The sequence below is a fragment of the Drosophila albomicans genome, chromosome X (assembly GCF_009650485.2).
Source record: "Drosophila albomicans strain 15112-1751.03 chromosome X, ASM965048v2, whole genome shotgun sequence".
Lineage (NCBI taxonomy): Eukaryota > Metazoa > Arthropoda > Insecta > Diptera > Drosophilidae > Drosophila > Drosophila albomicans.
The window spans coordinates 13,361,708-13,383,375 of record NC_047627.2 but is presented as its reverse complement, the minus strand read 5'-3'; the positions used below and the strand labels follow the sequence as shown (position 1 = coordinate 13,383,375).

The 21,668-nt window shown below is 33.2% G+C and overlaps 2 protein-coding genes across 5 annotated transcripts in view; one reads left to right on the top strand and one right to left on the bottom strand.

The window, feature by feature from the left end:
• The window catches only part of LOC117577893 (pneumococcal serine-rich repeat protein), a 207,837-nt gene that overhangs the window by 136,900 nt on the left and 49,269 nt on the right, over positions 1–21,668 (bottom strand). The window lies entirely within an intron of this gene.
• On the top strand, positions 5,931–16,516 carry LOC117567434 (uncharacterized). Its single transcript, XM_052004165.1, has 3 exons — positions 5,931–5,999; positions 13,574–13,867; positions 15,713–16,516. The coding sequence occupies exons 1-3, from the start codon at positions 5,931–5,933 to the stop codon at positions 16,292–16,294; spliced, it is 945 nt and encodes a 314-aa protein (XP_051860125.1). The 3' UTR covers positions 16,295–16,516.

Sequence of the window (21,668 nt, the reverse complement as noted above, 5' to 3'; positions counted from 1 at the left end):
TCGCCACTAAATCATGTTGTGCGGTCCACATTTTGATTGGACAACAAAATTCACTCGCTGCAGTCTCAGTCTCAGTTGCATTCGCACTTTTGCTGTGTGTCGCCATTCGGGCACTTTGGAGCACTTAATAAAGTCATCTAGCGGTTAGCATTAAACGCCACCACACTGTCCAAACAAACAAGGGAAGTGACTACACAAAATTCCTTATCTATTTATTGGCTTAATTTATTTATATTTGCTTTTGTATAACAAACAATTCTGCTATTATATGCAATACTCCAATGTCATTAGAATTTGCATTAAACTTATACGAAATATTTATTATTAATGTTTAATTTGCAGTTTGCTATCCAACATTTTTTATTATGCAAAAAATATAACAAACAATTATGCCATAAAATGCAAAACTTTAATGTCATTAGAATTTGCATTAAATATGATTTATATCTATTATTCATACTTTGTCATCAATTTAGAGGCTGAATTTCTCAAATATTTTCTAATTTATAATGTAAAAATGTATAACAAACAAATCTTCTAAAAAAAGGCATAATTCTAATGTCATTAGAGTTTTCATTGAATATGATTTATATCTAGCATTCATAATTTGTCATCAATTTAGAGGCTGAATTTCTCAAATATTATACAATAATATATAACAAACAAATCTGCTATAAATTACAAAACCCTTATGTCATTGCATTAAATATGGTTTATGTTAAATGCAACACCAACATTCGCATTTTGTCAACCAACTCGAGGTTGGAATTATGTTTGTTTGTTCTTTTTTATAATGCCAAAGTATAGCAGACAAAACTGCTACAAAATGCAAAACTCTAATGTCATTAGAATTTGCATTAAATATGATTTATACCCAGCATTCACATTTTTTCATTAGTTTAAAGACTGAAATTATGAATTTCATTGTTGTTTCTGTGATGTGCTTCAATATTTCATTAGAATTATCATTACACGCTCATTATTAATTTGGAAATTTGTGAGTTTTTAATTAAAATGTGACTTTGCCATTTCATGCATAATATTTTCATGAACACATTTACTTATATTAATTTTATATATACATTTCAAAGTCAAAGAAGTATTTAGCATTACTTTACTTATGATAATCTGCATTATTTTGTTACATTACATTGTACATTACTATTTTCATTAGAAGCATTTCAAGTACTATTATCTTAAATAACATATATAATTTCCAAATATTTTCCCCCATTTAATTTTGCTATTATTTTAACAACTTTCATTAGAATTTTCATCATAATCGATTCGCTCATTAATTGATTTGTTGCACAGTGTTGTTCAACGCACAGACAGAAAGACGTGGAAGGAAGCAAGGTGTTTGGGGAGATATAAATTAAAACGTTTAATGCCAGATGAAATTGAAATTGAAGTTGAGGTTGAGCTTGAGTTTGAGTTTGAGCTTGAGGTTGTGGCTGTGATGAAGTCCCAGTGCAGCAGCAGCAGAGTGGCAACAAAAACGCCGCTTGCGCCTTCTGACTTGTTGCATGAATAATTCATAACAATGAACGACAGCAGCAGCAAGAGAAAAAAAAGAAAAAACGAGCAGCAGCAAACATGAAAGCAGGAGGCTCAGTTATTAACTGGCATTGGGCAGACAAAAAAGTGAAAGCTCATAAGGCAATCAGTCAAAACGTCATCAATAGAATTAAGTAATCAAGTTTGGCCGAGGCACAAAACTGACCACACACAACACATCGAGACGAGACAAGTTGCAACAGCAGCAACAATGGGGCAGCTGGCAACGAGGAGCAACTGAGTAACTGAGCATTGATTGTGGTCAAAAAGGAGTTGTCGGAGAACAAAAGGGCGAGTGGCAGGACCACCAGCAAAAAAGGGAAAAAGAAAGAACATCAAAAAAAAACAAAAAGAAGGAGAAACCACAGACAGACAAACAGCAGTTGGCACTTTTTTTGTGTGTCTTCCCTTTTTGTGTTGTGTTTTTTCGTTTTTTTGGGCCAAGTTTAAAGCGGACACGAGAGCGAAAACAAATGTCGATAAAGATAAGCCGAAAAAGCCGACTCTGAGTCCGACTCCGACCCTGGCAACAACATGTTAATTTGGCAACTGGCCACAGCAAGTTGGCGCGAATCAAAAAAAAAAAAAAGTTAAAGAGCCAAAAAGCGAGGAGCTTCTACAGCGCGTGCTGCGCTCTGCTGTGGCACGTTCCAGCTGCATATGTTTGCTGCCACACACACACACACACACAACAAAACGCACACGTCATTTATGCAAATTTCTTTTGCCGTGTTTTTTTTTTTGTTTGTATCCTGCGCTAATTATTGCTGCGCATCGAAATGCATTTTGCATGCGGCCACGCCAATAAAACGTCTCCAATAATAATGAAATAATCATCATCATCATCGTGTGCAGCTCAGCTCCCCATAATTATGCAATTATTTTAATTGCAGTGCGTAAAGTGAAAACACACACAAATTAAATTCCATTTCTTGAGGGAAAATGTTTATCATAAATTACAAATTAGGGAAACTAAGGTCATTCATTTGCATATTATCATGGATTAAGCTTCTTAAACATAAACCCAAGAATTACAAACAGTTCTATAAACTTTACATCGACTTTAAAAACTATTTGCTGATCAATTTGAAATATTATACCTGTTTAAACTACTAATGAACAGCATTATTATTATTAATCAGTTACACAACTTAAATGTGCTTTGAAAGCTCTTAATACACAAAGTGCAGTTTCACTAAACAATAAAATAAAATATGGCAAAATACATTTTACTAATAAAGCGATTTAGTTGTAAATTTGTTAAACACAACTAATTGATAAATCGACATCGTTTTACCCAACGTTAATGAGCTTTGCATGCTCTTGGTATTGAAAGTAGCTTATCATATGTAGTATTTATAAAATACTTCTGATAATTATAACAATTTTAAATATACAATTTTCTCCTGTATAACTAATTAATAATATGCATTGATTCTCAGCAGCTTTAATGAGTTTTGCAAGCTTTCAATATTCAAATTAAAGTCTCAATAAGCAATTGAATTATATTTATCATTAAATACTGTTTTTGATGTTTAATAAATTCAGTAATGTTTCCAAATTTCGAAATTTTAATGTAAACTCATTTAAACAAAACTACTCTTTAAAATAAAATAAATTAGCTTATAAGTTTGATGTGTTTTAAATGCGCAATTTCTTCAATGTCAAAATAATTGTAAGCAGCTTTAATGTGCTTTAAAAGCTCTTAATATTAGAATATATATAGGTAAAATACTTTTGTAAATTTCAAGTATTTTTGCTGCTTAAAATACTTTCAACAGAAAATCATCATTTGATTAACATAATTTAAAGCAGCTTTAATGAGCTTTAGAAGCTCTTAATATTAGAATCAACTATAGGTAAAAAATACTTTTGTAAATTTCAAGTATTTTTGCTGTTTGAAATACTTTCAACAGAAAATCATAATTTGATTAACATAATTTAAAGCAGCTTTAATGAGCTTTAAAAGCTCTAAATATTGAAGTTGAAGTCACATGAATAAAATCAAATAGTTTGTCATAATTTCGATAAGCTTGTAAGCAAATTGTTTATGATTAAGAGCTGGCTTATCAATGCGCAATATCTGGAGAGCCATCAACATGCTCATAATATTAAATAAGCCAGCCCAAAGGAACGGCGAACAAGAATAGATTTTGACGTCTTCAAATTGTGGCGAGTGCAATTTGCAGTGGCCTCGCAAGTTCAACTAACATTAAAAGAGAAAAGTAGAAGCCGCACAGTTGAAGTTGCAGTTGAAGTTGAAGCTGGAGTTGAAGACGAAGTTGAAGACGCGGCTGCAAGGAGAAGAACTGAGAACAACAGCAGCTAGCCAAAGGAATGCGGCGGTAAATGAAATTGGCAAGAGAAGAAGAAGATGATGATGATGAGAAGAGTGAAGAGAAGTGGCAAAAGAAGACAATTCGAGTTGCGTGATTTGCGTGAGCGTCGTGCGTTGACTGACTGACTGACTGACTGAATGACTGACTGATAAACTGACGAACTGACTGACTGCAACTCCAACTCCAACACCAACTCTAAATCTGACTTCGACTTCGACTCTGTAGCGGGAGTTTTTCCAGCTGCCACAAAACCCAAATTACAATACACACACGAGCTTAGATGTTGTTGTTGTTGTTGTTGCTGTTGTTGTTGCAACTGCTGTTGGAGGAGTCAGTTGGGAGTCTAGAGACTACAGTCTCTGGGATCTTTGCTGTTTAGAGTCAGTCTGCGGTGCTTGGCACACACCAACACAATTGAAATTCCACTGCTGCAGAAATTGCATTTCACGCTGAAAATGCGTGCTCTGCGTGCAGCAGCCTAAAGTGCAACGATAGCGGCAACTCCAACAACTGCAACAGCAGCAGCAACAGCAACAACAACAACAACTATTTAAGTACAGCGAGCACAAGTCGAAGTCAGCTACACACTTTATTCTTCATAACTAAGAGTTTCACATTCAAAAGTAACTTATTACAAATCGAAATGATTGCACTCAGCTTTAATGAGCTTTGAAAGTTCTTAGTTTATATATTATATATAAAATACTTCTGATAATTCAAACAATTAAACTGTTGTTTTTTTGTTATTACATAATTGATTTAAAAGTTGCATCGATTTTGCTCAGCTTTAATGAGCTTTGAAAGCTCTTAGTATTGACTGTAAATTACCCTATATATTATATATAAAATACTTTTGATTTTTAAAGGAATTTAACCTGCATCATTTTGTTTTACTCAGCTTTAATGAGCTTGCAAGTTTTTAGTATTGAAAGAATTATTTTATATAAAATACATTTGATAATTAAAACAATTTTAACTATATCATTTTGTTTTCTATGATGGATTAAAAAGTTGCACTGATTTTACTCAGCTTTAATGAGCTTTGAAAACTCTTAGTATTAAAAGTAGTGTATCATATATATTATATATAAAATAGTTCTGACAATTAAAAAAGTTTTAGCTATATCATTTTGTTTTCCATAATTATTTAAAAAGTTGCATTGATTTTACTCAGCTTTAATGAGCTTTGAAAGCTCTTATTATTGCAAGTAGCGTCGTAATATTTTTAGAAAATAAGAGCTTTAAAAGACTTCATTTAGTCATCATATCATATAACATTTTACCTACTATAATATAGTATTAGCCAAATCGAAATAATATATCTATAAAGGCACCTTAATAAGTTTATTTTATGATATTTACTTTTTGTATAATAGAATTAGTTGTATTATCTTTATTTTGTTTTATTTCGCGATTATATCATTTTTATTTCGTAATTGTTTGTTTTTTATTTTAACATTTTGTTGCTTTGCTTTATTTATATTATTTAATATTTTTTTTTTTAATCTTTTATTACTAGTTTTGTTACTACACATATTATTTCAATATTTAAAACTTGTATACTTTTACTTCATTTAATTGATATATATTTCTTTTTTATTTTGCGTCTATAATCATGTTTTTCTCTTTTAACAGTTTATGTTTTTATTTGTATTTTTAATTACGAATTTTGTTGTTATACATTTTATAATATATTTATGCTATTTTGCGACTATTTTAATATATGAAAATTTCATTATTTTAATTAATTTATTTCATATATTTTTTATATTATTTTGCACCTATATATCTTCTAATTTGTTAAAACACTTTAATTGAACTTTAGCTTCAATTGATCGCCCATTGCAGCAAACGTGTTGCGTTTGTGGCATGGACTCTGTGGCAGTGGCAAGTTCAGTGCAATGCAACGCAACGCAATGCGACGCACAAAACTTTATGGGATCAGAGCTGACTTGGCAAACTTTATGACATAGTGATGTTAATCTCAGCCAAGAGTCGACGACGGAGTCGCGTTGAAAGTTGCAGAGATGCAAGATGCAAGATGCAGAGCTGCAGATGGAGTCGAAGGCGAAGTCGAAGACGAAGTCGCAGTTGGCAAAGTCAGTAGGAGGCAGCCAAGTAGCATTCAGGGCAAAAGTGTAGGTGCGCGCCTGCGCAACAACTGCCGCTGGGTGGCACGTTGCAAGGAGAGAAAGAGAGAGAGAGAGAGAGAGAGAGACAGAGAGAGAGTGCAACATGTTGTTGCGGTTGTTGTGGGTTGCAATTCCGTCATGCCGCAGCATGGCAAAGGCGACGCAACACTTGCCACGCTTTAAGCATCGTTCTCAAGCTCATCCTGTGGCATCATCATTGTTGCTGTTGCTGTTGCAGCATCGAATTAAAGCCAGCAGCGAAATAATAAACAAAATCGTTGCAAAGGGCAAAAGCAAAAGAAAATAAATATAAATGCCAACGAAATGCTGTCAATATTAATGCAAAAGTCAGCGTCTTATTTAGTTGCCACTTTGTTTGCCACTGTGTTTACTTTGCCGCCTGCAACTTGCTGTGGCAACTTGTCAAAGCACAAACTTGCATACATTTTATTCGCTTTTTCTGTTTGTTGATTTTTGAGACACACAACGTGCGCGCGTATACGCAACATGAGGCAAGCATGAGATGGCAACTTTATTTTTTGCGCTGTTCTGTTGCTGTGGCATGCAACACATTCGAATGTGCCACACAGCGCAGCACAGCACTCTTAAGATGCCAAATGCCCCCAGGGTGAGGTCAACAATCTAATTACAAGTCGACGCACGCAGCTGTCGCAGCTCAGCAAATGCCCCAGAAACCTGCAACGCATGCAACAAAACATAAAACAACAACACAACATTGCCGAAACCCAACAAAACTGTCGTGACTGGGCGCAGTTCCCATTCCCAGTTCCCAATTTCATTCCATTCCCAGTTTTAGTTCCATTCCGCATTCCCCATTCTCCGTTTCTCAGTTCAGTCCTTTTGCTTTGATCTTCTGCATTATCATTAAACTCTTTAGAGCGTCTTTAACAGTCTCCCAAATTGGATTATAATCTCATAATCTTTAATCGTAATCTTTAATCGTAATCCCAAAATTTCCTTGCTTATTTCCTTAACTTATTTCCAAAATTTATTCTTTACGGTAAATGCTTTTAAGTTGCTAATATAATATTTATACCATTTCAAATATATAGAATATATATTTTTTTTGAGAAAATTCAACAATTCATCGATTATTTATTTACTTTTGTAATCCAACTTTTCAAATATTGCTATTATTCCATCATCTAACTCCTTTTCTGCTTACTTACTTACTTACTTACTCTAATATATGATACACATATAATATACAATGTTTGAGAAATTATTCCAAAAATGAATCTATTATTTAAATATTTTTTTACTAACTCTCTTTCTTCGAAATTCCTAAATGCATTCTAAGAATAAATTACTTTTTTTTGCTAGTATAATTGTTATACCATTTCAATTATATATAATATATAATCTTTGTGGTTTCTCCCACAAATTTCTAAAAGTTTAGCTTTTATTTATTTACTTTAGTAATCCTACATTTAAATTATTGCGATAGGCTCATCATTTTACCCCTCCATTCTTTTTCTACATGCTTCCTAAATTATTTCTTTGTAATAGATTTGTATTATGTTCGGAAATAGATTTTAATACCATTTGAACTATAATTTATAGGCGAATGCTTTGAGACTTCTTGTTCTTATCATCTTCGAATCTTCATTCACAATAAATGTTTTTTTATTTGCCGAAATAGTTTTGAAGCACTTAGTTTTCTAAACATGAAATAAGAAATTCTATTATAATAGTAATACCTATAGGAATTGCATCTAATAATTGGAATTGTCTAGGATTGTTTTCTAGTTTATCAAGAAAATTGTTTGCACTCTTTTTGAAATATTTGCATTACGTTAAAAATATTTAAAACAACAAAATTTGTGAGGGAAAATTTCAAAATTTGAATTAATGCAAGTTTCAAATAAAAATATCGCAGACTCTAAAGAAAAAGAACTTCTAAAGAACTTTTGTATTATTTACAAATTTATAAATTCATACTTAAAGAGTTCTTAATAAAATTGCAAAGTTTTTATATACAAAATTGCCAAAATTCTAAAATACATTTAAGAGTTTTGAATTATTTATAAATTTATAAATTCATATTTCAAAAATTTGCATTATTTTTAAAAGATTTTAATAAAATTTCCAAATGTTGTATTGCATATAGAAATCTTTAATTGAAGAAAGAGTTTAATTCATTTATATTCATATTAATTTATTTAATTTATAAATGTAAAAATGTTTATAAGAATTGGCAAAGCTTTGGTATTATATAGAAATGTGAAAATTTCGCATAAATTGTGAATTTAAATTTTATATTTCAGCTTTTGCATTTGATGACGTTTATTAAGGAGATAATGTGAATATTGAATGGAAAAGGAATAATAATTATCGATTGCATTGAAATGCCATTTTCATTAAAATCGAGAAAATATATTTATATTTTTTATTTGATTATATTTATTTATGATGTCCCCCCCGTTTTTAATGCACTTACAAGTGATGACGATGCCAGTGAAGAGAGGGAGAGGGGATTAAATTGGATGGCATGGTTGTGGCCGATATGAGAAATCCATTAATAAATAAAGTCAGCAGCGACGCGTTGACAACTCACCTGCAAAGAGCGAAAGAGAAAAAGAGAGAGTGAGAAACGTGTTAAATGAAAATGAAAATAATGTGTAAAAAAGAATTTCATTAAGTGCAATGCCTGCCAAAGGGCCAGCAAAATGGCGGCCATTAAACGAACACACACACACAAGTGTATGTGTGTGTGTGTGTGTCAACTTTTGCACTTTTTGCGCAAATGCAAATAGTGTAAAATGTGAAAACGACGGCGGCAGGTGAATGCAATGGTGTGTCATGTGGCATGTGGCATGCGGCATGTGGCATGCGGCATGCGGCATGTGTGTGGCAATAAGTGTGGGTAATGCACACACACACACATACATACACATGCATACCACTGCACGCTAGCCGAAACATAAAACGAAGCTGTCGCATTCAACGCTTCAGCGATTCGCCCTGTAAAATACGCTATATAAATGCTTATGTATATACTTATGCCCACACATACACACACATACAACTTCAATGGCCGTTGCATTATTGCGGCAACGCAACTAACAACAACAACGACAGCAACAACAACAGCACGCCTACAATTGGCAAACCGCCCTAGCAAATGTCCAACCCCAACAACAAATACAACTCAAAGTACGTGTGTGTGTGTGTGTGTCGAAATAGTCGAAATATATTTCGAGGTTGATCTAAAGGCGAAAGGGGGAGAGTAGAGAAAGAAGAACACGCAAGCAAGCAAGCAAGCAAGCAGGAAGCAACGGCAAAAGCAGAGCCTAGAAAAAATCAACGAAAAAGAGGCGTGCGCTATGCATGTGCGTGCGCCTGTATATATGTATGTGTGTGTGCGTTTGTAGGGTAGCTCAATTTCAAGTCAAGCCAGCAGGCAACAACAACAACAACTGGACAGCCGTAAGAGTGAGAGAAAGAGAGTGTGAGTGCGCCGATTGACGATGCGTTAGAGCGAGTGCGAGCGAACCTCTTCGAACGCATTAACTAAGAGAGAGAGTGGTAAGGGTTGCGACACACACACACACACACACACACACACGCACCACAAACAGTGTGTGTGCAAGCGAGAGAGACGTATACAGTTATATTGCGAGCCTAGGCAGAGAGACAGACAGAGCGATAGGCTAAAAAGGTGTAAAGGTAAAACTACTAGGCAAAGCAAACCAAAAAAAAAAAAAAAAACAGTACGGGGAAGCAAAGCAACGGGGCTGCGGCTGCCATTTTAGTTGCTTCACGTGACTGCCATAAGTATTACAACAACAACAACAACAACAACAACAACATTAGCAGCAGCAGTGACAACAACAACGATTTATGCACCACAGCAAAGCTAATAAAATAACAAACAGTGCGACAGACGAAATCGAACAAAAAACTATGAAAAAAATTGGAAAATTAAACACGCAACAACAGGGCAAAGTTAAAAAAATAATGTAAAATTGTAAACTAACAATATATGTAAAAGTATTATTACTGACAATCAAATCAACAGGGCAAAGTTAAAAAAAAAAAACAATGCAGAATTGTAAAGTAACAATATTTGTAAAAGTATTATTACTGAAAATCCGATTTGCATATTTTTAAATATTTGTTTAATAATACAAAATATCACATTTTGTAAAATATTCGTTTTATTTCAAACTCATATTTAAATGAAACAAACTTAATCTGAATTCCACAAAAATATAAAAATCACAGAAATAATTATTAGGATTTTTTTTCTCTTCTTTTATTTCCAATCAAAAAAATAGAACACAAAATGAATAAAGGAGAATGTCATCTGTTTTTTTTAATTTACTTCACTACTAACTTTGATTTTTATTTCAAATTTGTAGTTCACCGATCAGAATTGATATAATTCATAATAGTAATAATTCATTATTAACAATAAAAAAATGTATAAAATTCAAAGCAACTTTCAAAGCTTCTTAAAAGCGCATTAAAAGCTCATTAAATGATTTCCTGCTATTTCAGACTGTTTTACTTTCATTCCGCTGATTACAATCAAAGGTATTTGCAGTCAGAATTCATAATATTAAAAATTCATATTCAAGAACATCCAGAATAATTGTGAGCAATAATCAAAAAGCTCTTTTTTAATGATTAATTGATTTACACTCGCTCTCAAGAAAATGTTTAACTACATGCTGATTAGAATCAATTAAATTGCATTGAGAATCATGTCAAATGCAAATATTGATAAGAATAATTGATTATTTTATTGAATTCATTATTGCTAATAAAGTTCAAGTGGATAAGCTAAGCTTAATCTTAAGCGTATTGTAATAAAAAGTAGTTTGAAATTATTCAAGACAAAGAAGAAGAAGAAAACATGGCTTCTCGTTAACATTTAGGGGATAATTCAATGCGCTGCCTTGAGTTGTAGTTTCCACCCTAAAATATTTGTAAAATAGAGCGACCATTTTGACAAGAACAATGCAAATTGAAAGCTAAAAGCTGCAACAGCTTTTGCAGCTGATTAAAGCCTTTCAAGATTGTCAAGATTGTTCTTCAAATATTCATTAATTACAATGATTAATGATAGTAAATATAATTACATAATACATAATTATAATATATAATACAATACTAGAATGTATAATATAATATACTATAATACTATAACATGTATTGCATATCTAAAACTTTGCTTTCAAATAATCAAGAAGCTTTCATCAAAGTAACAAACTAGCCACGTTTTTAATTGGCCTCAAACGATCAATGCAATTGATAATCGATAGCATTTAGCCCTTAACTTATGGTTTCTCTATAGTATATTTAGTACATTATAGTACATTACAGTATAGTAGTATATTTGCATAATACTTTGTCTAACAAGACAACTTTTTAGCGGCTGTTTAGTTGCATTGGCTTAACTAATTCCTTTGTGGACAGTTAATGAATTTAATCTGCACCTGTTCATGTTATCCCCCCTCCCTCTCTCTCTTTGCCACGCCCCTTGTTGGTCATTAGGGTGACCAAACTACTCATTAAGCCTGCCTTCCTTTATGCTGCTTGACTTTGACATTGAAACTTATTTGGTTTTATTTTTTTTCTTTTTTGTTAATTTCTTGGTTTTGATTTCGTTTCGCTTTGATGACGGAACTCAGAGAGTTAGAGTTTGTGTGTGTGTGTGTGTCAGATTGTGTATGTGTGTGTGTATGTGTGTGTGTGTGCGCATTGTGTGCATATTGCGCGCGCGAATTAAATTCAGATTTAGCTTTAGCTTTGGCTTTGGCTGCTGACTTCGTCCCTTCCCTTTTCCACAGCAACTTCCTCTGTCTTTGGCTACTCTTTCTACTACTACTTCGACTACTTTTGGACTACTCTTTTCAATGCTCCGCTCGCCATCAATCTCGTCATCCATACATTAAGCCACCCTGTTGTGGTTTTGCTTTTATTTTCATGATTATTCTGCTCATTGTTGTTGCTGTCTCGTTTCTCTTAATATTTCATTTGTTGTCCATTCGCCAGCTTTGCTTTTCTTCATTATTTTCTTCTTTTTTTGTTGTTGTATATAGTATGTATGTATATTTTTTATGGTTTTTGTTTTTGTACCTTTGCTCGGTTGCATTTGCGTTGCGCACGCGCAAAACTTGTTAGAAGTTTTGTGTTCTATTCTTATATATATCGCATATGCGAAAGAGAGAGAAGAGGAGAGGAGAACATCGTTTGCTTGACTGTTCAAGGTTAACAGCGAGCTCTCAAGTGTGTGCAGTTGAGTCCGCTTTAGCTTCAGCTTTCAGCTTTTAGCTTCATCGGCTACTAGATTGAGATTGAGCTGACCAGGGGAGACAGGAAATGGGCATTCACATAGACGTGTCGCAGCTGTGCTCTCCCTCTCTCTCTCTCTCTCTCACTCTGTCCCTGTCTCTGTCGACGTCGTGTGGATCGCATCGATAATGCTCCCCACAAAGTGATAGCTAAATGCAAAGCAACTGTTCAGATGAAGATAACACTCAATGTCGATGTCGAGGCTATTTAATAAGCAACATTGCTCTATCTCTTCCTCTCTCGCTCTCTCTCTCTTTCATTATCTCTATCACCGTCTCTTTGATTACCCTTCTAAGCAAATGCTTTATCTCAAGTACTTGCACATAATTGATTTGTTTAACAATTCATTTAACTATGAAATCGCTTGCACTTCTATCAAATTGCAAACTTTTTCGATTCCTCATCGATAGCGAAGTTTTTTTTGTAAGCACATTATTACAAGTATGCACATCTTATCTTATCAATGTTTTCTTTTTCACAAAACTAATGCCAACAATCTATTAAAATTCTATTTGAAGCAGTTTATGCATTCTTCCTCTGCTATTTATTAATATAATCGAACTTTCTTATAACCTATCATTTTTGTTATTTTTAATTTCAAATCACTTATATAAATCAAATTTTTTATATTTTTATATGTATTTTTTTAATATTTCCTAATTTTAATCTTGATTAATATTTGTTTTTTATTAATTTTAATGTCTATTTTTAGCAAATTCGATTTTATATCCGTATTTATCACTTATTTATTGTTCATATTATATTTTTATATCTACCCTTTTTACTATTTATTAGTTTTAATCTTGAGTAATATTTGTTTATAATTTTTTATAATTTTATTATTTTTAATCTCAACTTTTAGCAAATTTAGGTATTCCATTTTATATTTGCATTCTTCTTTTTTTTCTTAATCTGTATTAATATTTTAAAACTTGATTTTCCCAAAGTTTAAGTATTCCTTTTTATTCATTTCTTTGCCTAACTGAACTTCTTAGTATTTTACAAATATAATAAAAAGAAAAAAGTTTTCAGATCTAAGTTCACACTGCAATTGATTTGATGGGTTAGAATAAACATTTTGTATTGAGATTTTAGTTGCTCAATCGAAGCACACAAGTTTTACTAGACTAGGCATTAAATTATTGTAAAATTCGTGAAAGTAATAAACGTACACAATACACAAGAAATACACATATAGTTATTAGATTAAGAGATAGATAGAATATAATTATATATAGAAAATGCCAGAGATACGCAAACAACAACAGACAACAACAACAAAAGTCGAAAGTCGGACTCCGAAGCAATCGAAGCCAGCAAAAACGGCGCAGGAGACGCTTTGCTCTCATCACGGCGATGGGACACTTTAGGCCCAAGAATGCCACGCCCATACAATTCTACAACTATGTGAGGGAGTTCTGCATCATGCACAACTGCAGCATCGATGAGGCCATGGAGAGAGCGCCGATCGCCTGGAAAGAGCTCAGCAACGATCAGAGAGAACTATACAACTCGGTAAGGTTGCGAATTACTTTTCAATTACGAGTATTCCATTACTCCACTTTGAATATTATTATTTCAGTGTTCCAATACAACTATGTACTTTAATTATATTTTTCCAATTAAACTCTTATCATTTCACTTCTCTGATTTAACCATTCAAAATCGAATTTAAAATGTTCCAAGTTTTCCATTTCCATTCTTTTTTTTTAATTTCATTGCTCCACTGTTCTCTACAGTTTCTATTCCATTGATACTAATGTTCCAATCTTAATGCTCCCTTCACGCTGTTTCTATTTCATTGTTCCAATACAATTATTTCAATGTTACTACTCCATTATTTCGTTACCACTATCTAATAGTATTGTTCCAATTTTACCATTCCACTTCGATAGTTACAAAGCAACTATTTCAATTCCACTATTCCATTTAAACCATTTCAATTCCATTGCTACAATGGTACTATTCCAATTCCACTGTTTCAAACTAACAATTCTAACGATCTGATTGTAAAGATACCATTTTACTACTCTTTTTCCACTATTTTATTTATTATTATTTAGTAATTCTAGGTGTTCCCATTTTGCTATTTCAATTCCACTATTCCCATGTATCCATTCCATTATTCTACTCCACTTCCACTGTTTCAATTGAACAATTCCAATGCTGGATTGCTAGTGCTCCCATTTCATTATTCCAATTTCACCGTTCCAATTCCGCTATTCCACTATTCAACATATTCAAATTTAACAATTGTTGCAATGCTACTATTACAATTTTACCATGTATTTTAGTTTAGTAATTCAATATTCCATTTCATAAGTTCCCATTTTGCTATTCCAAATCCACTTTTTCCATTTACCCATTCCATTTCCATTATTCTACTCCACTTTCACTGTTTCAAATGAACAATTCCAACGCTTCAATGCTATATATGCTATAGTGTTCCCATTTCGCTATTCCAATTCCACTATTCCCATTTACCCATTCCATTTTTAGTATGCCATTTCACTTCCACTGTTTTGAATGAAGAATTCCAACGCTTCAATGCTATAGTGTTCCAATTTCGCTATTCCAAATGCACTATTACCATTTACGTATTCCATTTCACTTCCACTGTTTCAAATGAACAATACCAATGCTGGAATGCTAGTGTTCCCATTTCATTATTCCGATTCCACTATTCCCATTCCATTTTCAGTATTCCATTTCACTTCCACTGTTTCAAATGAACAATTCCAATGCTTCAATGCTTTAGTGTTCCCATATCACCATAGCAATTCCACCGTTCCAATTCCGCTATTCCACTATTCAAATTTTACAATTGTTGCAATGCTACTATTACAATTTTACCATGTATTTAAGTTTAGTAATTCAATATTCCATTTCATAAGTTCCGATTTCACTATTTGAATTCCACCATTCCCATATACCAATTCCATTTCCATTATTCCACTTCCACTGTTTCAATCGAACAATTCCAATGTTTCAATGCTATAATATTCCCATTTCGCTATTCCAATTCCACCATTCACACTTTTTATTCGACTTCCATTTTGTTCCCATTTTGCTATACCAATTCCACTATTCCAATTCCACACTTCCCATTTACCAATTCCATTTCCAATATTCCACTTCCACTGTTTCAATTGAACAATTCCAATGCTTCAATGCTATAGTGTTCCCATTTCACTATTCCAATTCCACTATTCCATTTCCACAATTCCCATTTACCAATTCCATTTTCATTATTCCACTGTTTAAATTAAACAATTTTAATGCTCGAATCTATTCCAATTCCACCACCAATTCCACTATACCAAATTAAACTGTTCCAATTCCGCCGTGCCTCTTTTGCAGGAGAAGCATGCGGCTCTGCCCATCCCAGTGCCGCAGCATCTGCTCTATCGGGCCATCCAAATGGAGCGAGCCGGTCGCTGGAAGCTGAGCAGCGTGCCAGCTGGCAAAGGCGGAGCTCCGATGTACTCCATGGAATCGTATTCACCGCCAACGAAGCCCACGCGGTTGCAGACGCTGCGACGTGCTCAGAAGCCGCGCTACGACAATCTGGCGGAGACGTCACCCTGCTGTCTCGATGCGCCCCTCGCTCGGCACAACAACAACAACAGTGGAGCGAGGAAGCTGCGAACTCTGACGCCGCCGGAGCAACGAGCTCAGCGAGCGCAGCAGGAGAAATCGCAGTCAGCAGGATGTTCGCTCTCCGTCATCTTGTCGACGCCAAGTCTGAAGCCGAATGAAAACGAGGAAAAACGAAGCGATGACAACAAAAGCAAGTCGAGTAAGCTGGACAAGATTACGCTGCCAAAATCGAAGTGCATGCGAAAGCAGGGCAAGAGGAAGCAGAAGAAGCGACTGTCGAAGCAACAAGCTTTGACTGAAACACTCGCCAAGAAGCACAAAAAGAATAACAAAAAGTTATAGAAGTCAACTTAGAGATAGCTAGAAAGATATATGTAGTTTAGAGTTTCCTATTTGTGACGTTTATATTCCAAATTTGCAAAGCACAAAATTATGTAGGATTCACACAAATCGTATCAATCAATCAATCAATCAATCACTTGCTCAATCAAAGTACATTGTTGTAGTAACTTTTTCATTCAGCGTCTTGATTTATTATATACTTTGTACGTAAAAACATAAAAACTGCGTTTATTTCTTAATCTCAAGCAAATTTTTATTACACATTTAAAGCAATACTTTATTATCTTTATCATAAATATATTTTAAACTGAATAAGATTACCAAAGCACGTATCTCTGGCTAACAATAGAAATGTATTTATGTTCGACTGCAAACTATAAAGAAATCAATGCCTATAAAGTGGATAATATGAACTAGCCAAATATGTTCGAAGATAAGATAAGACAAAAAATTGATTACTATCTAGTAATTCTTTTTTTTTCTTTTGAGTTACGGCTTGTTAACTAACAATAATAATACTTTTCATAATACTTTTCTATATTGACTTCTTCAAATTATTTAACTCTCAAGTTACATAAAGTGAAAATTCCTGTAATTTGATAACTTTTACAATAACTTGTTAATCTAAAAATATATTTCAAGTTATTTTCTTTTAATTTTATTTTTAAATTTTGGAAGAGTATTTAAGACCTCATCTGTATTATTATATTTACATATGTTTCCATTTTATGTTGTTTTATATTATATTGTAACATATTATTTCTACAATAGCTTTTGAAATAACTTTTTATGCTGAAAATATATTTAAAGTTCCGTTCTAATAAGTTTATTTGTAAACTTTGAAAATGTTCTTAAGTTCTTATGTGTTTTATTATATTTGTATTCCCGTTTTATGTTGTTTTATTATATTATGTTGTTATTATGTTATATTATATACGATTTTTATTATATTTATGTTTCCCTTTTATTGTGTTTTATATATAATTATGTTATATTTATATATTATATCTACATTTCGTTTCCATAGTTATATTAAGTTATATTTATTTTTCACGTTTTAATTTCTTTGTTTTTCATTATATTTATGTTTCCGTTTTATGATGTTTTATATTATATTATGTTATATATATTAAATCTACATTTCGCTTCCATAGTTATATTAAGTTATATTTATATTTTACGTTTCAATTTCTTTGTTTTTCATTATATTTATCAAATTTCCATTGTAAATACATAAATAGATCTAAAATTTCTGTCCCCTTATATTTATATTTCACATTTTGAATATCTTTTTTAATTTTCCCTATATCTACATATATTCATCTTTTATATCTGAAATGCATTTTCGAATTTTGTTGCTTTTTTATTATAATTCCAATTATGTTTTTGTGAAAAAAGAACCCATTTTAAGATAATTATAAAAAGCAAAGTATTAATTTTGGGCGACTTTCAAAAGTTTTCACAGTAAATGAAATTTTGCGATTATACAAATGTATTGAAATAAATGCTAGACATTTGCCATGGAGTTTGCTTTGGGATAAGTTTGTCGGTCCTTGACTTCCAAGGCATCCAACTACTTGAATATGCGATTGCGAGCGATTCCCAAAAATGAGAGATACGAAACGTATTTCGAAGCAGGTAGAAACGGTTGGAAAACCGCAAAAAAATACTTAATTTTGTTTTTGTTTTAGGCATTTTTATAGCTGGCTGCTTAGACCAGCTACCATCTGCATACCAGGCATGAACTCTCTATATATACATATATGTATGTATGTGTGTATGTATGTGTGTGGTTGTCGTATCTGCTTGTATGTATCTGTGCCATGATGTTCGCTAGCTTTTGATGAACCGTTATTTAAGCAACGCACACCATAGGCAATAAAACATTCGTGTTGTTGCCGAACAACTCAACAGAGCAACAGCAACATCAACCACAACCACAACAACAACAACAACAACAACACTAAGATAAATGAAATCAGCAAAACTAGAAAGAAGGAAAAAAAAAACAATTCGCAACAAAAAAAAAAATTTAATTTTTTTCGCTACTTTTTTTTTGCCAATCGGCACGCAGTGCTAGTTGAGCATTTGACCTAAATACGCTGCCTCTCCATTGTTGTTGTTGTCGTTGTTGCTTTTGTTGTAGTTCTCAATAGGCGAAACTTAACGCGCTTTTGTGCGTCGCCATGGACAAGACAACACACACACACACACACACACAAAAACCACAACAACAACACGAAGTCAAATAAAATGGCAAATAAAAAGAATTCGCGTTGTTCTTGTTGCTGCTAATTTCGCAAAAAAAAAAAAAGAAAAGAAGAATGGCAAAAAAAAAAACAGAATAAAAATTCTATTCCGCGTTCGACGGCGGCGGCCGAAAAATAAAGGCATGAAATGAACAACTGTACACAAAAGCGAAAAGTCACTGTCGACGCCGACGCCGACGCTGACGACAACGCAGCTTTGGCTCTTCTTCCTCTTCTTCGGCTAAATTTATAGCCGCTTACGCATGACGCCAAAAAGCAGCTGACAAAAGCTCTCTCACACACACATACAAGCATAAGCGCATGCTTGAAAGCTGTTCACTCGCCGTTTGACATCTAACTGTTTAACACACACACAGACGCAGAGGCGCTAACTAGGCAGCCAACTAAACTTAACTAGCGCCCTCTGCTGTCAGCAGAGCAGCAACAACAACAAAGCACGCTGCTTTTGCTGTTGTCAAGTCGCCAAGGCGCAGCAGCAACAGCGTCGATTACGCAATGCGTTCACACACACAAACACGCACACACACGCATACGCTCACTCATATCAAGCGAGAGAGGAGAGCAACCAACAACGTTTTGTTTCGTTTCCGCGATCGACGCGAAGCTTGCTAAAACAAAAACGACAACAACAACGACAATGAAATTCGCAAATAGCTAAGTTAGCTATGAATGTGTGCGACCCAATTGGAAATTTGACATACAAAAAAAAAAAAACTTGAGAGTTAAAGAGCAGCAGAAAGAGAGCGAGAACGAAAGAGAGAGATAGCAAGAGCCTGTCTTTATAGCGCAACATTTGCCGGGTTCAAAGCCATAAGCACAACAATTAATTGTTCTTCAAAAAAAAAAAGTGTCAAATAAATATATATTTAATTTCAGCAATAATAAATAAAAAGCCTGTCAATATATTCCCACATAAAATTCAGTTATTGAATACAATAAATAAATCTATTTCATTTCAGCATTATACAACTTTTACTTTTCTTTGCGAATGTGTTATATGAATTTCACAACACAATAAAGATTGTAGAAATTTACCTCAATTGACTATTTTTAAAGTTTTCTTCAATGATTTAAATAATTGCCTTAACTTTGCTTATCATTTAAATTGAAGTCTGACCAGATATTTTTTTTTAATATAACTATATAATATAACATAAAAAAATAGTATAATACATATATCTTAATATAACTTAGTACTAAAAATTTAGAAGAACATGAAAATTGTAATGTTAGAAAACACTTCTGAAGATTTGAAGAACATTTAATGTAAGAAGATCAAATAAAAAAAAAAAACATTTTTAAATTTGCATATAGAATAATGCAACTGATTCTTAATATAAATGATTTCATAGCTGTTAATTTAATAAAATGTTATTTTTAAACAATTTCTTGCCTACTTTATATAATCAACTAGAAATAAATCTCCAAACCTTTTTATTTTATTTGTTTTTACTTTCGGTCCAAATTAAAATAGAAATTATTATACATTTTGTTTTAAAGAAATATTCTTCATATATTTGAAATTCAAATAAGAATGTTTATATATTTTGTATTATAGAAATGTTTTTCATATACTTTAAATTAAAATAGGTATTATTATATATTATTTTTAAAATTCAAATAAGAATGATTATATATTATCTATTCTAGAAATTTTTGTCTTACAGTCAACAAAAAGTTATCTAAAGTTGTGGAAAACACTTTTGAAATTAAAAAAAAAAATTAAAAAGAATTTAAAGAAAATAATTAAAATATGTTTTATTACTCATATTTTAAATTGAACTATATGAAAAAGATTTCCGTAATACAATGTTTAAATTTTTTTCTTTAAATTCTTTTTAAATTTTTTTTTATTTTCAAAAGTGTTTTTCACAACTTTAGAAAACTTTTTGGCGCTCTACTTATTTTCAGTTTCAGAGTATTCAGAATTCACAAATTTCTGTGCGTTTTATGTGACGAGTTCTCAAAAAAAAAAAAAAAATACGAAAAAACCATTTGGCCTGTCATGTTGCAAAACTTGGAGAAATTTTGCAGTTGGCTGTTGTCTGACCTTTGGCTTGACCGTGGGCGTGAGTTGTGCGAAAAATCACAAAGAAGACAACACAAAAAACACAAAAAAATAAATAACATAGTTGCGAAAAATGTTTCTAGCGGGTCGCCAGGCAGTTGAAATTCAATGCTATCTACGCACACGCATACAAACACACACACACACACACATACACGCAGAGAGGCAGACAAGTAAATTAGTTCAGTAGGTGCGCGTTGTTGTTGTTGTTGCTGGCGTCATTTAAATTTAGCAGCGAGTGGCGACGCCGTCAGCCGGCAAAAATTAAACATTGAAAATCATAAAGAGAGGAAACAACAACAACACAAACAGAAACAGCGCAAAAAAAAAATTCGCACATATCTGTCCTTGACACACATTGCGTATACGCAATTTACGCAGCGGCTTCGTTGCGTGTGAGTGCGTGCGAATTGCCGACAAAATCCGCTACACACATGTGTGCGTGTGTGTGTGTGACCTACTTACGATACAGATAACAACATATGTTTTCGGTATTCACAATTCGCAAACTAAACGTATCAACAGCTGCTCTCCTCTCTGTTGCTGTCTCTCTCCCACACGCAGCACGCAGTTGGCGGAAGTGTTTCGTTAGTTTCGCTAGTGATGCCAAGACGGAGGGAATACACTTTGCCATCTCTATCGACGGCTGCATTATTTGGCATTGATTAATGGCGGCGCTTCGACTGCAGTTCAAAAGGTTCGACACAAGACAAATTACTCGCAGCTTGGCCAATAAATTTTCGGACAGCTGCAATCAATATGTGCCTAAGATTATTGGCCAAAGATCGACGCTGTTAATAGGTCAGCGATCAGTGATCAGTGATCAACAGTCAGCCATGTAACCCAAACGTCGATGATGACGACATTCGCTGAGCTTATCGCTAAGCATTAACTACGCATATGCTTAAACATGTTATTAAAAGTCAATTCTTCCAAAGGGTTCCCAAGAGAAGCGAATACAAAGAGAGAGAGAGTGAGAGAGTGAGAGAGAGAGAGCGCGATAAGATCATTTTTAGCAAATCATTTGAACTTTGTA